Raw genomic sequence first — 19,420 nt, 5'->3', positions numbered from 1 at the left:
TACCCCCAGCCTGTAACCCTCCTGCCCCACCCTGTAACCCCCCCCCCTGCCCCCAGCCTGTAAACCCCCTGCCCTCAGCCTATAACCTCCCCTACACCAGCCTGTAACCACCCTGCCCCACCCTGTAACCACCCTGCCCCTGCCTGTAACCACCGTGCCCCAGCCTGTAACCACCCTGCCCCAGCCTGTAACCCCCCCCCCCGCCTCCAGCCTGTAAACCCCCTGCCCCCAGCCTATAACCTCCCCTACACCAGCCTGTAACCACCCTGCCCCACCCTGTAACCACCCTGCCCCTGCCAGTAACCACCGTGCCCCAGCCTGTAACCACCCTGCCCCAGCCTGTAACCCCCCCCCACCCCCAGCCTGTAAACCCCCTGCCCCCAGCCTGTAACCCCCCCTTCCCCAGCCTGTAAACCCCCTGCTCCCAGCCTGTAACCTCCCCTACACCAGCCTGTAACCACCCTGCCCCACCCTGTAACCACCGTGCCCCAGCCTGTAACCCTCCTACCCCCAGCCTGTAACCACCCTTCCCCAGCCTGCAACCCTCTATTATTATTATTATTATTATAATTAGTTAAGGTTATTAGTTAGGGTTAAGGTTAGGGGTTATTTATTTATTTATTATTACATAGCATTCATTTATTGTAGTTATGATTATTTTTATTGATTTGTGTATTTATTTCACATTTACTTATTCATTTATTATTATTATTATTATTATTATTATTATTATTATTATTATTATTATTATTATTATAATTAGTTAAGGTTATTAGTTAGGGTTAAGGTTAGGGGTTATTTATTTATTTATTATTACATAGCATTCATTTATTGTAGTTATGATTATTTTTATTGATTTGTGTATTTATTTCACATTTACTTATTCATTTATTATTATTATTATTATTAATAATAATAATATTAACACCTTAATAAATAAATAAATAAGACAATAAATAAAATATTAACCCCTATCCCAAACCCTAATCCCTAATTCTAACCTAACCTTAACTCTAACCCCTTGCCCTAAAAAAAAAAACAAAAAAAAAAGAATAATAATAAAAAAAAAAGAAATAAAAGCTAATGGAAAAGCTAGAAAAGCTGAAAAACCTAGCAACAAATGATGCAACTGTTTTTTTTTTTCTCTATTGGCTAATAAAACAAAAAAACACCAAATCTCAAAAACACCTAAAAACACTGCATGAAAATGCGCAAAATCACGTAAAAACACACAAAAATCGCTCAAATTCGTTACACTCAAGTGTACAGGCTCATTCAGTACAAGTTCCAATGCTCAGAGCACTACAAAAGGCTATAGCCAAGTCAAATTCAGGTAGTTACTCTGGTTGCATTGTTGTTTTTTTTATATATCTACCCTGGAGTTCAACTTTAACGGTGGTAACAAGTCAAATACAAAAAAAAAAAAAGTTTCTTTATAAAAATATTCTGAGAATAACTCACCAGCAGCCGGTCTGTGACACCTTACTCCTGCAAAAAAGAAAACATGATGTTATTATGGAAGCAGAGAGAAATTCGTCCTGAACACGTTTCATATACGGTAGATACAACGATCGATTCCTTGTGAACCAAAGAGTCAATGCTGAGGGTACAATTACTTGCCTTCCATCTACATTCAAGGCGCCCCCTAGACAAAACTGGTTGTCACCGGCCCTGGACAGTTCTGGTCAGACTAGGAAATGATCAGAAATACTCCTCCATCTGTGGGAACTCCTTCTCCACCTGCGGGTACTCCTTCTCCATCTGTCGGTACTCCTTCTCCACCTGCGGGTACTCCTTCTCCATCTGTCGGTACTCCATCTCCATCTGTGGGAACTCCTTCTCCATCTGTGGGAACTCCTTCTCCATCTGTCGGTACTCCTTCTCCATCTGTCGGTACTCCTTCTCCATCTGTCGGTACTCCTCCATCTGTCGGTACTCCTTCTCCATCTGTCGGTACTCCTTCTCCATCTGTCGTTACTCCTTCTCCATCTGTCGGTACTCCATCTCCATCTGTGGGAACTCCTTCTCCATCTGTGGGAACTCCTTCTCCATCTGTCGGTACTCCTTCTCCATCTGTCGGTACTCCTCCTCCATCTGTGGGTACTCCTTCTCCATCTGTCGGTACTCCTTCTCCATCTGTGGGTATTCCTTCTCCATCAGTGGGATCTCATTCTCCATCTGTAGGTACTCCTTCTCCATCTGTGGGAACTCCTTCTCCTTTTGTGGGAACTCCTATTCCACCTGTGGGAACTCCTTCTCCCCCTGTGGGTACTCCTTCTCCACCTGTAGGTAATCCTTCTCCATCAGTGGGATCTCCTTCTCCATCTGTGGGTACTCCTTCTCCATCAGTGGGATCTCCTTCTCCATCAGTGGGATCTCCTTCTCTATCTGTGGGTACTCCTTCTCCATCTGTGGGTACTCCTTCTCCATCTGTGGGTACTCCTTCTCCATCTGTGCCACCGGGGTTCAAGGTAACGTGTCATCTGTGAGCCAGTATCTCAGTCTAGAAGGTAGATGCTCTCCTTAGGTGATTTCTGAACATAGATGGTGCCATCCTTTTGTAGAGCACAGAAGATAAAGGGAGCACTGTGATCTCTGTGGTCTTCTTACTCTTCGTAAATGACAGGTCCACTTTAAAGGTCCGAATGTATTTTTTGCATTATATGGTACAGGGAAATAATGAGAACGATTTAGCATGGGACAAAACAAAGCGTGAAAGGACTTACATGCACAGGGTGCAGCAATTGCTGTGTTCGTCATCTATATTCTCTGTGTTGAGTGAGGTGGTCTCGCTGGCAGGAAGGCTGGCTACAAGAGGGGTAAGAAAAGAACAACAATTAATATTACATACATGTAACATTCACTACACGTGGAAATATTCTGAAATTCGGCCAAATATCTCTTGTAAGAAAAACAAACTTGGCAAATGCCTCATGCATCCGGGCAACCTTCCTGCCTTTAATGGCATGTTTGCGTGTAGTGTTTCTGAGCCAAGGCCTAACAAAACCCAAAGCAACCAACTTGGCTGCCTGGAGCAGAGAGGGGCCCCATAAGGGAGATTGTTTGGTATGTGAATTTTCCAGAATAGAAGGGCTTAAATAAAACCTAGGCTATAATTGTAAGTCCCTATTTTGGGAACCAAAGCTCAATGTCCCTCTTTCCTCCACAGCTGTCCCTCTTTTGAAGTCTCTATTTTGGAACCAAAGCCCTTTGTCTTGTTCCCCTACAACTATTTCTCTTTTGGAATCCCTACTTTAGAAGCAAAGCACTCTGTATCGATTTCCTCCACTACTATTCCCTTCTAGTTCCTACTTGCTGTCCCTCCTTCCTCAACAACTGCCCCTCTTTTGAAGCCTCCACTTTGGAACCCAAACCCTCTGTCTCCCTTTTCTTCATATTTGTATCTATTTATGACTTCCCACTCTGGAACCAAAGCCCTCTGTCCCTCGTTCCTCCACAACTATTCCTCTTTTGGAATCCCTACTTGGGAACCAAAGCCCTCTGTATCTTTTTCCTCCACAACTATTCCTCTGATGGAGTCCCTATTTTGGAACTAAAACATGCTGCTCCTCTTTCCTCTACAACTGTTCCTCTTTTGAAGTCTCTACTTTGGAACCAAAGCCCTTCATACTCCATAAATGTCCCTCTTTAGGAGTCCCTGCTTTGGAACCAAAGCCCTCTAATCCTTTCTTCCACAACTATTCCTTTTGTGGAGTTCCTATTTTGGAACTGATGCTTGCTACCCTTCTTTCCCCCACGACTCTCCATCTTTTGAAGCCTCTACTTTGGAACCCAAGCCTCTGTCTCCCTTTTCTTCATATTTGTATCTATTTATGACTTCCCACTCTGGAACCAAAGCCCTCTGTCCCTCGTTCCTCCACAACTATTCCTCTTTTGGAATCCCTACTTGGGAACCAAAGCCCTCTGTATCTTTTTCCTCCACAACTATTCCTCTGATGGAGTCCCTATTTTGGAACTAAAACATGCTGCTCCTCTTTCCTCTACAACTGTTCCTCTTTTGAAGTCTCTACTTTGGAACCAAAGCCCTTTCATATTCCATAAATGTCCCTCTTTAGGAGTCCCTGCTTTGGAGCCAAAGGCCTCTGTCCATCGTTCCTCCACATTCAATTCTCTCTTGGAGACCCATTTTAGAACCAAAGCTTGCTGCCCCTCTTTCCTCCACAACTGTCCATCTTTTGAAGTCTTACTCCATAATTGAACCTCTTTTGAAGATCCTATTTTGAAATCAAAGCCCTTTTTCCCTTGTTCCTCCATAACTATTTCTGCTTAGGAGTTTCTGCTTTGGAACTAAAACCATATGCATTTTATTCTTTCACAACGGTTCTTCTTTTGCGTTCCTATTTTAGAACCAAAGCTTTCTGCCCCTCTTTCCTCCACAACTGTCCCTCTTTTGAAGTCTTACTCCATAATTGTCCCTCTTTTGGAGATCCTAATTTGGAAATAAAGCCCTTTCTTCCTTGTTCCCTCACAACTATTCTTCTTTTGGAATCCCTCTTTGGAGTTCCAAATTTGAATCCGAAGTCCTCTGTCCTGCTCTCCTCTGCAGTTGTTCCCCTTTCGTAGAGATGTAAATTGTATGTACTAACTCTGAGTGACTACATCTTTTCGAATGCTGTAAAAATCAATTGTTGTTTCAAGAGAATTCCTTTTTTGTAGCTTCCATTTCTGCTGATGTTGGCCATTGTCAGCGTCTGTAATTAGTGTGTCTTTTGCTCATTAATTCTTCATGTTCCACAGGAACAGTGAAGCAAGGGTGTCACTTTTGCCTCAAAACATTTACACTGAAAGGTGACCTTCTTTCCCATCTCAGATCCTTGGGATGGACGTATTTGTGTACACTTTTTTATGGTATTTTGAGCAGTGTCACAGGGGGGTGACATTTAAAATATCATATCGTTTGATTTGAACCAAAGCCCATAATGAGGAGATCCTGGTCTCAATGTCTCAAATACTCCCCTACCTGGATATTTTATATGGTATCCATCGTTAGGAACTATACCTCAAAATTAGGAGATCCTGACCCTAATGTCTCAAATGCTCTCCTAGCTGGAATATTTATATGGTATCCATGCTTTGGAACCAAAGCTTACAACCAGGAGATCCTAGCCTTAATGTCTAAAAACCTCCCTTAGCTGGATCTTTTATATAATGCCTATGCTTGGAACCAAAGACCATATTGAGGAGATCCTGGTCCTAATGTCTCAAACACTCTACGACCTGAATCTTTTATATGATACCCATCCTTTGGAGCCATAGCTGAAAAGTAGGAGATCCTGATCTTGATGTTTCAAACACTCTTCTAGCTGGATATTTTATATGGTACCTTTGCTTTGGAACTAAAGCCCCTATTGAAGAGATCCTGGTCTCAAAGTCTCAAATAGTCTCCTACTTGGATCGATTATAAGGTACCCATCCTTTGGAACCATAGTTCAAAATTAGGAGATTGTGATCCTAATGTCCCAAACGTTCTCCTTGCTGGATCTTTTATATGGTACCTTTGCTTTGGAACTAAAGCTCATAATGAGGAAATCCTGGTCCCAATGTCTCAAATACTCTCCTACCTGGATCTTTTATATGGTACCCATCCTTTGGAACCATAGATCAAAATTAGGATAACCTGATGCTAACGTCTCAAACGTTTTCCTTGTTGGATATTATATGGTACCTACGTATACTATATGGTACCTATACCAACCAAAGCGCATAATGAAAAGATCCTGGTCCAAATGTCTCAAATGCTCTCCTAGCTGGAGCTTCTCTATGGTACCTATGTTTTGGAATCAAAGCCCATATTAAGGATATCCTGATCCCAATGTCTCAAATACTTCCCTACCTGAATCTTTTATATGGTATCCATCCTTTGAAACCATAGTTCAAAATTAGGAGATTGTGATCCTAATGTCCCAAACGTTCTCCTTGTTGGATCTTTTAATTGGTACCTTTGATTTGGAACTAAAGCTCATAATGAGGAAATCCTGGTCCCAATGTCTCAAATACTCTCCTACCTGGCTCTTTTATATGGTACCCATCCTTTGGAACCATAGATTAAAATTAGGATATCCTGATACTAACGTCTAAAATATTCTTCTTGCTAAATATTATATGGTACCCATCCTTTGGAAATATAGCTCAGAATTAGGATATCTTGATACTAATGTCTCAAACGTTCTCCTTGCTGGATAATATATGGTACCAAGTATACTATATGGAACCTATACTAACCAAAGCCCATAATGAGAAGATCCTGGTCCCAATGTCTCAAATACTCCCCTACCTGGATCTTTATATGGTATCCATCCTTAGGGTCAGGATCTCCTAATTTTGAGGTATGGTTCCTAAGGATGGATACCATATAAAGATCCAGGTAGGGGAGTATTTGAGACATTGGGACCAGGATCTTCTCAGTATGGGCTTTGGTTAGTATAGGTTCCATATAGTATACGTAGGTACCATATATTATCCAGCAAGGAGAACGTTTGAGACATTAGTATCAAGATATCCTAATTCTGAGCTATATTTCCAAAGGATGGGTACCATATAATATTTAGCAAGAAGAATATTTGAGACGTTAGTGTCAGGATATCCTAATTTTAATCTATGGTTCCAAAGGATGGGTACCATATAAAAGAGCCAGGTAGGAGAGTATTTGAGACATTGGGACCAGGATTTCCTCATTATGAGCTTTAGTTCCAAATCAAAAGTACTATATAAAAGATCCAACAAGGAGAACGTTTGGGACATTAGGATCACAATCTCCTAATTTTGAACTATGGTTCCAAAGGATGGATACCATATAAAATGTCCAGCTGGGAGAGCATTTGAGACGTTAGGGTCAGGATCTCCTAATTTTGAGGTATGGTTCCTAACGTCTCAAATTCTCTCCTAGCTGGACATTTTATATGGTACCCATACTTTGGAACCAAAGCTTACAACTAGGAGATCCTAGTCTTAATGTCTCAAAAACTCCCCTAGCTGGATCTTTTATATAATGCCTATGCTTTGGAACCAAAGACCATATAGAGGAGATCCTGGTCCTAATGTCTCAAACACTCTACGACCTGGATCTTTTATATGATACCCATCCTTTGGAACCATCGCTGAAAATTAGGAGATCCTGATGTTTCAAACACTCTTCTAGCTAGATATTTTATATGGTACCTTTGCTTTAGAACTAAAGCCCCTAATGAGGAGATCCTGGTCCAAAAGTCTCAAATACTCTCCTACCTGGATCTATTATATGGTACCCATCCTTTGGAACCATAGTTCAAAATTAGGAGATTGTGATCCTAATATCTCAAGCGTCCTCTTTGCTGAATCTTTCAGGAGATCCTGACCCTAACGTCTCAAATGCTCTCCTAGCTGGACATTTTATATGGTACCCATACTTTGGAACCAAAGCTTACAACTAGGAGATCCTAGTCCTAATGCTCTAACTCTCCTAGTTGGATATTTTCTATGGTACCAATGCCTGGGCAACTTTCCAGAAATGCTGTTAATAATCTGAGCATAATATCATAGTAATGTAGGATAAGAGCTGTGGCCATAGTATCAGTAACTAGTTACCTTAACTGTTAACTTCCCCCCAACTCTTACTTTCATCTCTAACACTTAGCTATGACCCCCAACCCTTGACTCTAACACTTACCTACACTAACTTGATCCCTAAAGAACCAGATCCAAAACCCACCAGTCCCATGGCAAGATATTGATGCAAAATATCATAGATTTACACTTGTTATACATAATAGGCAGCTTTCAGAATCTGAAGGACCAATTATGTATAGCAGGGGTTTCCAAACACTTTGGAACATTCCTACAGCAAAACGTTTCTCCGTGATCCGTGACTGTTGTTGTACTTTGACTGATCACATGACAGGGCATTAGTGTTGTGTATAATTAATGGTCGTTTTAATGGCTCTTTAATGGACCACGAAGTAGTGAAGGAAAAATGTCCTAGAGCCTTTACCTTCAGGTTCCATCATTATAAAATCAGGTCAACCCAAAGCTGTTATTTCAATGTAAGGAAGGTTGAGGACTAGTTGTGCTACATACAGGCTTCCAATGTCTTCTGGGGCTTCCTATAGCAAGATTCACCCACCTGAAAGTTCTCCCCCATGGCTTTTCCATAACAAAGCCAAGCAGAAGTGTCACATCCACCACTGTCCACCACTGTCCACCTATTAGTCAAAGCTCTATTTCCTCTAGTCTCTTTCGTAATCATTTCCTTGTTTTTCCCATGACTACATCTAAATCTAGAGCTATTCTGCAACACACCACGTCACAAATTATGATAGGGATCACAAACTACATAGGGAAGACTGTGGAATCCAATGGAAAGACACCACACACTGGTTACGGGCCACAAATCACAGTACACAAGCCATAGAATTACTGTGGGCTTCTGAGGAATGGTTAGGATGCATTAACCACTGGAGTTTTCCCTTCCTCCTGCCCGTCAGGTCGGCCAACGAGACGCCTGTACGTAAGAGACAGACAGACATTGCACGGGACAGACAAATAGACATCATACACAAGAAATACAAAGTGATGCTGAACGCCAGACAGATTATGATTGAGCGGACATGTTGTACAAGAACCGAGAAACCGTTTGGAGAGACAGACAGACAGAGACCTGTAGAGTGGTTACCACAAAGAGGTTTCTAGATCTGTAATCAACAATACACTATTATATATAAGTATGACACTTTCATTTGAATTAAAGTGGTTGAAGACCCTTGAAATAAAAAATGAACAGCGCATATTCGTCTATAATGTGCGTTTCCCTCAACCCAAAGCACCAAAGTGTGATTCTCCTTCCTCAGCTATTTGCATGAGTCACTTCCGACAGTTTATGCCGACACCAAGCAATCCCAAGAGATGGCCTCGCCCCCACCACCACCTCCAGCTAGGAGCAGACTGACAGCTCATGGGGCCCCCAGGGCAATAGGGGATCATGGGGCCCCTGTGCCCTCGCCCACACTCAATCCACACCCAAAAAAGCCTATGAAAGGTACCAGGGGAATCTCATGGGACCCCCTACTGATGCCGGGCCCTCGGGCAGTGCCCCAGTTTCCAAATGGTCAGTCCGCCCCTGGCACTGACACTGTACTAATGACACTGGGCAGGAAGGGGTTACCATGAGAGGCGATGAAAGGGTTACCTGTGTGCTGTGTGTGTTTTACTACTGTGCTGTGCATAGAAATACAAAGCAGCATGTCCTTGCTGACAGAAGAAAGATCTGTGTTGTTCACACACAGGTCTCTCCCCTGTCAGTTCCACATGGAGATCGCCGGGTGCCGGCGGGGAATCTCCGGCCGGGACCCAGTGATTGACATCCGTAGCAGCCAATGGTGGCGCGGCTAGTGCAGCATGTGCATGCGCCCCCTACCCGGAAATGCAAATCACGTATGTACCCTTGGAAAGTGCCCGAGTGCCCGAATGGTCAGTCCTGCAGCACACAAGCAATTGACAGCCTCAGCTGTGCATGCTTACCTATGAGGCTGTGTAGGCAGGTGCATTCTATTTTCTCCACAGCAGGTGGCGCTCATCTAGAATGGCAATGCAGCTTGAGAAGGAAGTCACAGGAAACTGGGATTCTCTATGATTCCCTTGGTCCCCTGGAGCAGCGATCCGGTTGGCTGCGCTGGATCCAGGTGACCCTGATGGCCATCTTGGGTCAAACACAGTCTTTTTAAGTCCCTGCCCCCAGGTTTTGGCATGCATGTGCGAAGTGGCTAGTGTAGGGAGACCATACCAGCCAGTCAGGGACAGCACTAATGGCAGGGAGAGATTCCGGAGGAGTAGGGAAAGCGTAGAGTCTTCATCTGCAACATCAAAGAGCTCCCCTGTTGAGTCGGACCGGCCAGGCCACACTCCACTCTCCTTGGCAGGTGCTGTCTCCAGTTCGGGCCTACTCACCGCTGACTCTTGGCTCCATTGGTTGTAAAATCCCAGGCAGCGGCTTCCCCACAAAGCTGTTGTGTTGTTTTCAGGTTCTGCAATACATCATTTCCTGCATCCCAAGCCTCTGTGTGATTACTGCCACTGCACCAACAACTGTGTAGAGGGGGTATGTCCATTCCCTCCACTCAGGTCTCAGATTACACTCAGCTCCCTGCTCTATGCTTTGCGATGTGTGCTGTCAGATACCTGCCCCCTGCCTTATGGAGCTCAGAAATGCTGTATAAATTCTGGACTTTGTATGGCTCTGGATAAAAGATGGCTGCACATGGCCAGAGAGGAATAAAAATAGGTAAGTATACAGATCTTTATTACACAGGGTAGGCAGGATAGGTAGAAAGGGGCAGGAGTACTATTTTACTGAAAGAGTAGTTCTTGCTTGGAACAGACTTCCAGCAGAGGTAGGGAGTCAGTCCAACAGAAAGTGAATTTAAACATGCTTGGGACAAACATACCCAAAAAAATGGGGCAGGCTAGGTGGACCACTTGGTCTGTTGCCACTGTTTTATGGCTGTAAATGTGGCCAGCCTTGGCCAGTTGTCAGTAACGGGGGAGGGGATAGTCTCAGTATGACTTCCACTGGCTTCCATTTATCTTGAAGCAAGGCAAGTATGAACCCACAACATTTTCTGGACCCAAGGTCTATTACGGGGGTCTCCAAATTTTCCACTACGAGGGCCACAATTTATATTTTACACATTTTCATGGGCCAGTTTTATAAATGAATGAATCTCGTTTCTATGAATAGGTTTTCTTTGTAGTTTACCTGTAATCAGCTCGATATCAGATATCAGAGCCCTGCCTTACATCAGGGTCCCCATCAGAGCTCCACCTTATAACAGGATCTTCATCAGAGTCCCACCTTATATCAGGGTCCCCATCAGAGCCCCACCTTATAACAGGATCTTCATAAAAGAGTCCCACCTTATATCAGGTTCCCCATCAGAGCCCCACCTTACATCAGGGTCCTCATTAGAGCACCAGATTTGATCAGGTTCTTCATCAGAGCCCCACTTTATATCAGGGTTCTTCATCACAGTCCCGCCTTATATCAGGGTTCCCATCAGAGCCCCGCCTTATATCAGGGTCCCCATCAGAGCCCCGCCTTATATCAGGGTTCTTCAACAGAGCCCTGCCTTATATCAGGGTCCCAATCAAAGTCCCATCTTATATCAGGGTCTCTATCAGAGCCCCACCTTACATCTGAGTCCCCATCAGAGCTCCACCTTACATCCGGGTCTCCATCAGAGCCCCGTCTTACATCAGGGTCTCCATCAGAGCCCCGTCTTACATCAGGGTCCCCAACAGAGCCTTGCCTTACATCAGGGTCCCCATCAGAGCTCCACCTTACATCTGGGTCCCCATCAGAGCTCCACCTTACATCAGGGTCCCCAACAGAGCCTTGCGTTGCACGCGGTTGTAGGATGCTTGCAGAAAGGCCCCAATCACTTGAGTGGGTTGCATGCTGTGGGTGCCATGCCTGCCAAAAGCATCAGGCAGTATATTTTCTCCCAACAGCTTTAGTATATATACAACCCCAACCGCTGCCTCTTCAACTCAAAGGGGTAGTAGCTGGTGAGCCATAAAAGCAAAGATCAACCGCAGGGTTTTACTGCCCTCCAACTCCCCCAGAGTTCCCATCAAAGTCCCCTCTGACATCAGAGTGCCAGATAAAACCTTGCAGCAGGCTGGATTTTGCCTCCAGGCCACAGTTTGGAGACCCCTGGTTTAGGAGATAAGTTAATGTGCATATTAGCAGTACTTCAAGCTTGAGAACAATGACATGTTTGGTGGAGAAAGATGAATCACCTCCGCTGTAGTTCTGTTCTGCTGTACGATACTCACGGTTGTGTCTTTCTTCTCTGTCTTCTCCTTCTGTTTCGATGTCCTCAGCTTGGGTGATCCAGTCTAGATACCCCTTCAGGTCTTCCTCCATTTGCTGCTTCTCTCTCAGTTTCTGGAAGTCGCCCCGGGCTTTGGCCTTCTCTCTTTCCTTAGAGAACTCACTGTAATAAAGAAACGAAATGTCGGGTTACAAATATCAAAAACAAATCCAAACTTTTTGGCTAAGATCAAGTGTAGTGTCTGTTCTTTGGGAGAACCCAGGAGGTGGGGGAGAGATCTTTTCCTACTCGGTTGAATCTGGTCTGGTTCTCTAGGCTTGTGCCCAGTTGTAGGCAAGCTCTCCCTGGGTGCTACTTCCTTTCTGGTGGATGTTGATGGGTGGCGGGTTGCCTCGTGTGCCCAGGAGGTGGAGGAGAGATCTTTTCTTATTCGGTTGAATCTGGTCTGGTTCTCTAGGCTTGTTCCCAGTTGTAGGTAAGCTCTCCCTAGGTGCTAATTCATTTCTGGTGGATGTTGGTCGGTGGTGGGCTGCCTCGTGTGTGGCCATAGTGAGCAGCAAGAGCCAACACCCAAAGTAACACTGACCTTCTGGGCAACACGATAACTTTGCCCACAACTCTTCTCGATGTGTGGATGGCTTGAAAGCCTCAATCAATCACATGTAGTGTCTATTCTTTGGGAATGGAATTCCGACCCCCCAGCTGTGCCCAGAAGGTGGGGGAGAGATCTTTTCCTACTTGGTTGGATCTGGTCTGGTTCTCTAGGCTTGTCCCCAGTTGTAGGCAAGCTCTCCCTAGGTGCAACTTCCTTTCTGGTGGATGTTGGTGGGTGGCGGGCTGCCTCGTGTGCCCAGGAGGTGGGGGAGAGATCTTTTCCTACTCGGTTGAATCTGGTCTGGTTCTCTAGGCTTGTCCCCAGTTGTAGGCAAGCTCTCTCTAGGTGCCAATTCCTTTCTGGTGGATGTTGGTGGGTGGTGGGCTACCTCATGTGTGGCCATAGTGAGCAGCAAGAGCCGACACCCAACGTAACACTGACCTTCTGGGTAATACGATACCTTTGCCCATGAATCTTCTCGATGTGTGGATGGCTTGAAAGCCTCAATCAATCACATGTAGTGTCTGTTCTTTGGGGTTGAAATTCCGACCCCCCAGCTGTGCCCAGGAGGTGGGGGAGAGATCTTTTCCTACTCATTTAATCTGGTCTGGTTCTCTAGGCTTGTCCCCAGTTGTAGGCAAGCTCTTCCTGGGTACTTGTCAGGGCCTGGACTTGAACCTGGGACTTCTACTGTGTCAGGCAGTAACTCTACTCACTGAGCTACCTGGGATGCTGGACAACACTTTGCCTCATCTATTGGATAATCCTGCCTTGTGCCTTGTTTGCTCTTGAACCTTGAACTCCTTGCTCCTCCCATGAACTTCCTATATAAGCCATGTCCTTGGACTTCCTCCTTGCCAGATTATTGTGCCTTTCCAGCCAATATCCTGCTACTGTTCCTGCTGCTGTCTACACCTCCGCTACTGACCTTTGGCTTGTTCCTGACCACGATTGATCTGCTACCATTTGTGACCGACCCTTGGCTTGTGACCGACTCTGCTTTCGTCTGATCCCTAACCTGTTGATCCGCTATTGGTTCCCAGTCTGCTCATTCCCTGGTGGGGTGATCCTGAGATCTGCGACCTGGTATTAACACGCAGCCCAATCCATCTCCACCATTAGGAGCTCTGGTGAATACCGGTTAATACTTAGACCCCGCACCTCAGGTGAGCCTGCGTCACTCCCAGGGGGATCCGCTGGTGTACCTATCCTGCTGGTTCCAGGTAAGCCTTTTACTGCTATAGCAACTGGTCTCTGAACCTGACCTTACACCGTGACAGAATAATCTGGCCCACACATGGAGGCCACTATAGCAAATGCCATGGCTCCTGTCAGGCAGCAAATTTCAGAGCTACAAGAGTTTGGTGTTACCTACCAAAAGAAATTTGCTGAACTGCAAAGTGTAGTAGAGGGGCAACAGGAAGAGATCCATGCTCTGCAGACACGATTGCTGGACATGTGCTCCCGCGATGTTGCTAATACACGCATGCCTCTGCCACTCAAGTTCAATGGAGACCGCCGCCACTACAGGGGTTTCCTTAACCAATGCCGCATTTATTTCCAGATGCAACCTGCTGCATTTAATACTGAGAGGCAGAAGGTATTGTTTGTTATAAACCTCCTGACTGAGGAAGCCCTAGCTTGGGCCTCTCCCTATATAGAGCAAAACAATGCAATGTTAAACAGTTTTGCGACTTTTGTGACTGCAATGAACCAGGTCTTTGATGATCCCAACCGCTGCGCTACCGCTGAAGCAAAGCTGCATAGTTTGAGGCAGGGTAGACGCCCTGTTGCGGAGTATACAACTGAATTTCGACGCTGGATCTCAGACACCACCTGGAACCCAGCAGCGCAAAAGAGTCAGTTCCGGCAAGGGCTCTCTGAACAGGTGAAGGATGAGCTCGCCAGAGTAGAGACTCCTAACGATCTTGAGGAGTTCATCCAATTATGCATTCGGATTGACCAGAGACTGACAGAAAGAAGAAAGGAGAGATTGGGAAGTAATGGTGGCATGCGTTTTTCTGCTAATCAGTTCAGTCAGAAGGATTTAAACATTTCTTCAGATTATAACACACCTGAACCTATGCAAGTAGATACTGTTAAAAGATCAATTTCTACTCAAGAGAAGGAGAGAAGACGTTTGGAGAATTTATGTTTATACTGTGGGGACTCTGGGCATTACGCAGTCAATTGTCCTAATAAAGCCAAAAGAACAATTGCTGCGACTGATGTTATCCTGCCTGAACGCATAAATTCAATTACCCAGTCTACCTCCCCATTGATCGATGAAGAGAATAAAGTTGGTCCTAAACAGTCTCATTTTGTTGTCCCTATCAAACTTTTTTACTGAGGGCCATGAAATTCCTTGTTCTGCTATGCTGGACTCTGGGGCTGGGGGAAACTTTATGGACATAGAGTTTGCCCACAATAATAATATTCTCAGGAGAAACAAATCTGCCCCTATTGATATGGAGACAGTTGATGGTTCACCTTTATCATCAGGACCAGTTACTCATGAAACAGTTCCTCTAGTACTCCAATTTCAGGCTGACCATTTTGAGACCATCAGCTTTCAGCTGATTACATCACCTAAATTTCCTGTCATCCTGGGCATCCCTTGGTTTACTACCCATAATCCCTTCATCAACTGGGGAGCACGGACCATAAATTTTACATCCCCCCATTGTGAGGAACATTGTAGGAAACCATGTGCTACAAGTTGTCTACCAATCAGGAAATCACAGGCTGATATGGTAACTACACAGTCATATGACAATCTGCCTCCACAATACCATGAGTTTCGAGACGTCTGTGATAAGAAAAATGCGGATCAACTACCTCCTCATCGTCCATATGATTGTCCCATTGAACTGCTTCCAGGAGCAGAAATACCATTCAGCCGCATTTTCAATTTATCAGAACCTGAGTTAAAGGTGCTAAGGGAGTGGCTTGATGAGAATTTGGAGAAGGGCTTTATCAGACCCTCAACATCTCCTGCAGGAGCAGCCCTGTTCTTTGTTGAGAAAAAGGACTCCACCTTGCGTCCATGCATTGATTTTAGGGGCTTGAATAAAATCACTGTTAAAAACCGTTACCCACTCCCTTTAATCGCAGAGATGTTGGAAAGACTCCGCTCTGCCAAAGTCTTCACAAAACTTGACTTACGGGGGGCATATAACCTGGTACGCATGCGTCAAGGCGACGAATGGAAGACTGCCTTTAGAACCAGATATGGACACTTTGAGTCCCTAGTTATGCCTTTTGGCCTATGTAATGCTCCCGCGACTTTTCAGCACTTCATAAATGATGTGTTTCGAGATTTGTTGGACCAGTTTGTTATTGCTTATCTGGACGATATCCTCATCTTTTCGGACAACCTGGTGGAGCATCGCAAGCATGTATTCAAAAGGTTAAGGATGAACCGACTCTACATCAAACTGGAGAAGTGTGAGTTTGAACGAGCCCAGATCCAGTTCTTGGGATATATAGTTTCTTCAGAAGGAGTGAGCATGGATCCTGAAAAGATCAAGGCAGTGGTGGATTGGACTGCCCCTGGAAACGTTAAGGAAATACAACGATTTATTGGATTTGCAAACTTTTACAGGAAATTCATAAGAAACTTCTCTAAGGTAATAGCACCAATTACACAGCTGACAAAGAAAGGAGTGCCCTTTGCATGGTCAACTGAGGCACAAACTGCTTTTAGTAAGCTAAAGACTCTCTTCACATCTGCACCAATATTGGTACATCCTGATCCTGAGCTACCTTTTATTGTGGAAGTGGATGCCTCAGACTCCGCCGTGGGAGCTATCATTTCTCAGCGACGAGGGGAAAAAATGCAGCTTCATCCCTGTGCTTATTTTTCTCGTTTGATGTCATCTGCTGAAAGGAATTATGACATTGGGAATAAGGAGTTGCTGGCAATTAAGGAAGCCTTTTCCGAATGGAGGCATCTGTTGGAAGGGGCTAAGCATCCTGTGACTGTCTTCACGGATCATAAAAATCTTGAATTCATCCGTTCTGCCAAGAGATTGTCTTCTAGACAAGCACGTTGGTCACTGTTCTTTTCTAGGTTCAATTTTATTATCTCATATCGACCTGGGTCAAGAAATGGCAAGGCTGATGCCTTATCACGAATGTCGTCTGGGCCTCTCCAGCAGAACACTTCTGAATGCACAATCCTGCCTCAAAAGAACTTTCTAGGGGCCACAAGTCCTAAGGCATTCTTGAATCTTCTTAAAGAGGGGTATGAGAATGACCCACTTCTCAATCATCCACCTACGGACATTAACATGACTTATAAGAATGGCTTTTGGATTCAAGGACATCATCTTTATGTACCTGAATCTGTTCGGGTGGAAGCTCTCAAGTTGGTTCATGATTCCAAACTTGCTGGGCATTTTGGAGTCGCTAAGACTGAAGAACTATTATCACGTTCCTTTTGGTGGCCGGGGTACAAGAAAGATGTCAAACGCTATGTGACCTCATGCTTGACCTGTGCACGCAATAAGATTCCCAGAGCCTCCCCTTTGGGGTTGCTTCAGCCACTCCCTGTTCCATCAAGACCATGGGGGTCTATTTCTATGGATTTTGTGGTGGATTTACCTCCCTCAAAAGGAATGACCACCATTTTGGTAGTGGTTGACCGTCTCACTAAAATGGCCCATTTTGTTCCAGTTAAGGGGGTGCCCACTGCTGAACAGACTGCAGAACTAATGGTTCGAGAAGTCTTTAAACTGCATGGAATCCCTGATGATGTGGTGTCTGACAGAGGTGTGCAGTTTACTTCAAAATTCTGGAGAAGTTTTTGCTCAGCCTTAGGTGTTACAATTAATCTGTCCTCTGCTTTTCATCCCCAGTCTAATGGTCAGACTGAGAGAACAAATCAAACAATGGAACAGTATCTTCGATGCTTTGTCACTTATCTTCAGGATGACTGGGTGGACTGTCTTCCCACTGCAGAGTTTGCATACAACAATTCTAAACATAGTTCCACCTCTCAAAGTCCTTTTTACTTAAACACCGGTTACCATCCAGTTTTTATTCCTGATCTCCCTATCACAACTCCAATCCCTGCTGTTACCGATAGACTAACTACATTGCAGGAGATTCAAGAGAAATTGATTAAGACTTTGAGGGAAGCTCAGGAGTATTACAAAAAGTCTGCAGACAGACACCGGAGAACACTTCCTACTTTTCATGTGGGTGAAAAAGTTTGGTTATCAACAAAGAATTTGAAGGTCCAGGTGCCATCTGCTAAGTTGGGTCAAAAGTTTGTGGGTCCTTTTCAGATTTCTGCCCAAATCAACCCAGTCACCTTTCGCTTACAGCTTCCGGATAGTATGAGGATTCACCCTGTTTTTCATATATCACTACTCAAACCGTTTCAGGAAAATCCTTTCCCTGGAAGAATTTTTCCACCTCCTCCACCTGTTGAGGTACAGGGTGAAGAAGAATTTGTGGTGGAGAAAATCCTTGATTCCAGGATCTTTAGGAATAAGTTACAGTATCTGGTTCAATGGGAAGGATATGGACCAGAAGAAAATTCTTGGGAGCCTGAGGAGAATGTTCATGCTCCTAGACTAACAAGAGAATTCCACCAGAGGTTTCCACGCAAGCCTAGTCCTAAGACGTCCAGAGGACGTCCTGGGAGGAGGGGAGTACTATCAGGGCCTGGACTTGAACCTGGGACTTCTACTGTGTCAGGCAGTAACTCTACTCACTGAGCTACCTGGGATGCTGGACAACACTTTGCCTCATCTATTGGATAATCCTGCCTTGTGCCTTGTTTGCTCTTGAACCTTGAACTCCTTGCTCCTCCCATGAACTTCCTATATAAGCCATGTCCTTGGACTTCCTCCTTGCCAGATTATTGTGCCTTTCCAGCCAATATCCTGCTACTGTTCCTGCTGCTGTCTACACCTCCGCTACTGACCTTTGGCTTGTTCCTGACCACGATTGATCTGCTACCATTTGTGACCGACCCTTGGCTTGTGACCGACTCTGCTTTCGTCTGATCCCTAACCTGTTGATCCGCTATTGGTTCCCAGTCTGCTCATTCCCTGGTGGGGTGATCCTGAGATCTGCGACCTGGTATTAACACGCAGCCCAATCCATCTCCACCATTAGGAGCTCTGGTGAATACCGGTTAATACTTAGACCCCGCACCTCAGGTGAGCCTGCGTCACTCCCAGGGGGATCCGCTGGTGTACCTATCCTGCTGGTTCCAGGTAAGCCTTTTACTGCTATAGCAACTGGTCTCTGAACCTGACCTTACACCGTGACAGTACTAATTCCTTTCTGGTGGATGTTGGTGGGTGGTGGGCTGCCTCATGTGTGGCCATAGTGAGCAGCAAGAGCCGACACCCAACATAACACTGACCTTCTGGGCAACACGATAACTTTGCCCACGACTCTTCTCGATGTGTGGATGGCTCGAAAGTCTCAATCAATCACATGTAGTGTCTGTTTTTTGGGGTTGAAATTCCGACTCCCCTAGCTGTGCCCAGGAGGTGGGGGAGAGATCTTTTCCTACTCGGTTGAATCTGGTCTAGTTCTCTAGGCTTGTCCCCAGTTGTAGGCAAGCTCTTCCTGGGTGCTAATTCCTTTCTGGTGGATGTTGGTGGGTGGTGGGCTGCCTCATGTGTGGCCATAGTGAGCAGCAAGAGCCGACACCCAAAGTAACACTGACCTTCTGGGCAACACGATAACTTTGCCCACGACTCTTCTCGATGTGTGGATGGCTTGAAAGCCTCAATCAATCACATGTAGTGTCTATTCTTTGGGAATGGAATTCTGACCCCTAGCTGTGCCCAGAAGGTGGGGGAGAGATCTTTTCCTACTTGGTTGGATCTGGTCTGGTTCTCTAGGCTTGTCCCCAGTTGTAGGCAAGCTCTCCCTAGGTGCAACTTCCTTTCTGGTGGATGTTGGTGGGTGGCGGGCTGCCTCGTGTGCCCAGGAGGTGGGGGAGAGATCTTTTCCTACTCGGTTGAATCTGGTC

At 45.3% G+C, this 19,420-nt stretch overlaps 1 protein-coding gene across 1 annotated transcript in view; it reads right to left on the bottom strand.

The window, feature by feature from the left end:
• CACNA1F (calcium voltage-gated channel subunit alpha1 F) overlaps positions 1-19,420 on the bottom strand; it is a 208,067-nt gene that overhangs the window by 127,352 nt on the left and 61,295 nt on the right. The window contains exons 10-13 of the mRNA XM_089679619.1: positions 11,827-11,987; positions 8,414-8,497; positions 2,727-2,808; positions 1,462-1,488 (exon numbers count right to left, since the gene is read on the bottom strand). Of these exons, the coding sequence (XP_089535745.1) occupies positions 1,462-1,488; positions 2,727-2,808; positions 8,414-8,497; positions 11,827-11,987 (354 nt within the window). The remainder of the gene's footprint in view (positions 1-1,461; positions 1,489-2,726; positions 2,809-8,413; positions 8,498-11,826; positions 11,988-19,420) is intronic.

This window comes from Staurois parvus, unplaced genomic scaffold (genome assembly GCF_062004578.1).
Source record: "Staurois parvus isolate SC_StPar_1 unplaced genomic scaffold, SC_StPar_1.0 ptg000228l, whole genome shotgun sequence".
In the NCBI taxonomy this organism is placed as follows: Eukaryota; Metazoa; Chordata; class Amphibia; order Anura; family Ranidae; genus Staurois; species Staurois parvus.
Note: the sequence above shows the minus strand (reverse complement) of the source record. Positions and strands in the feature narration are given on the sequence as shown.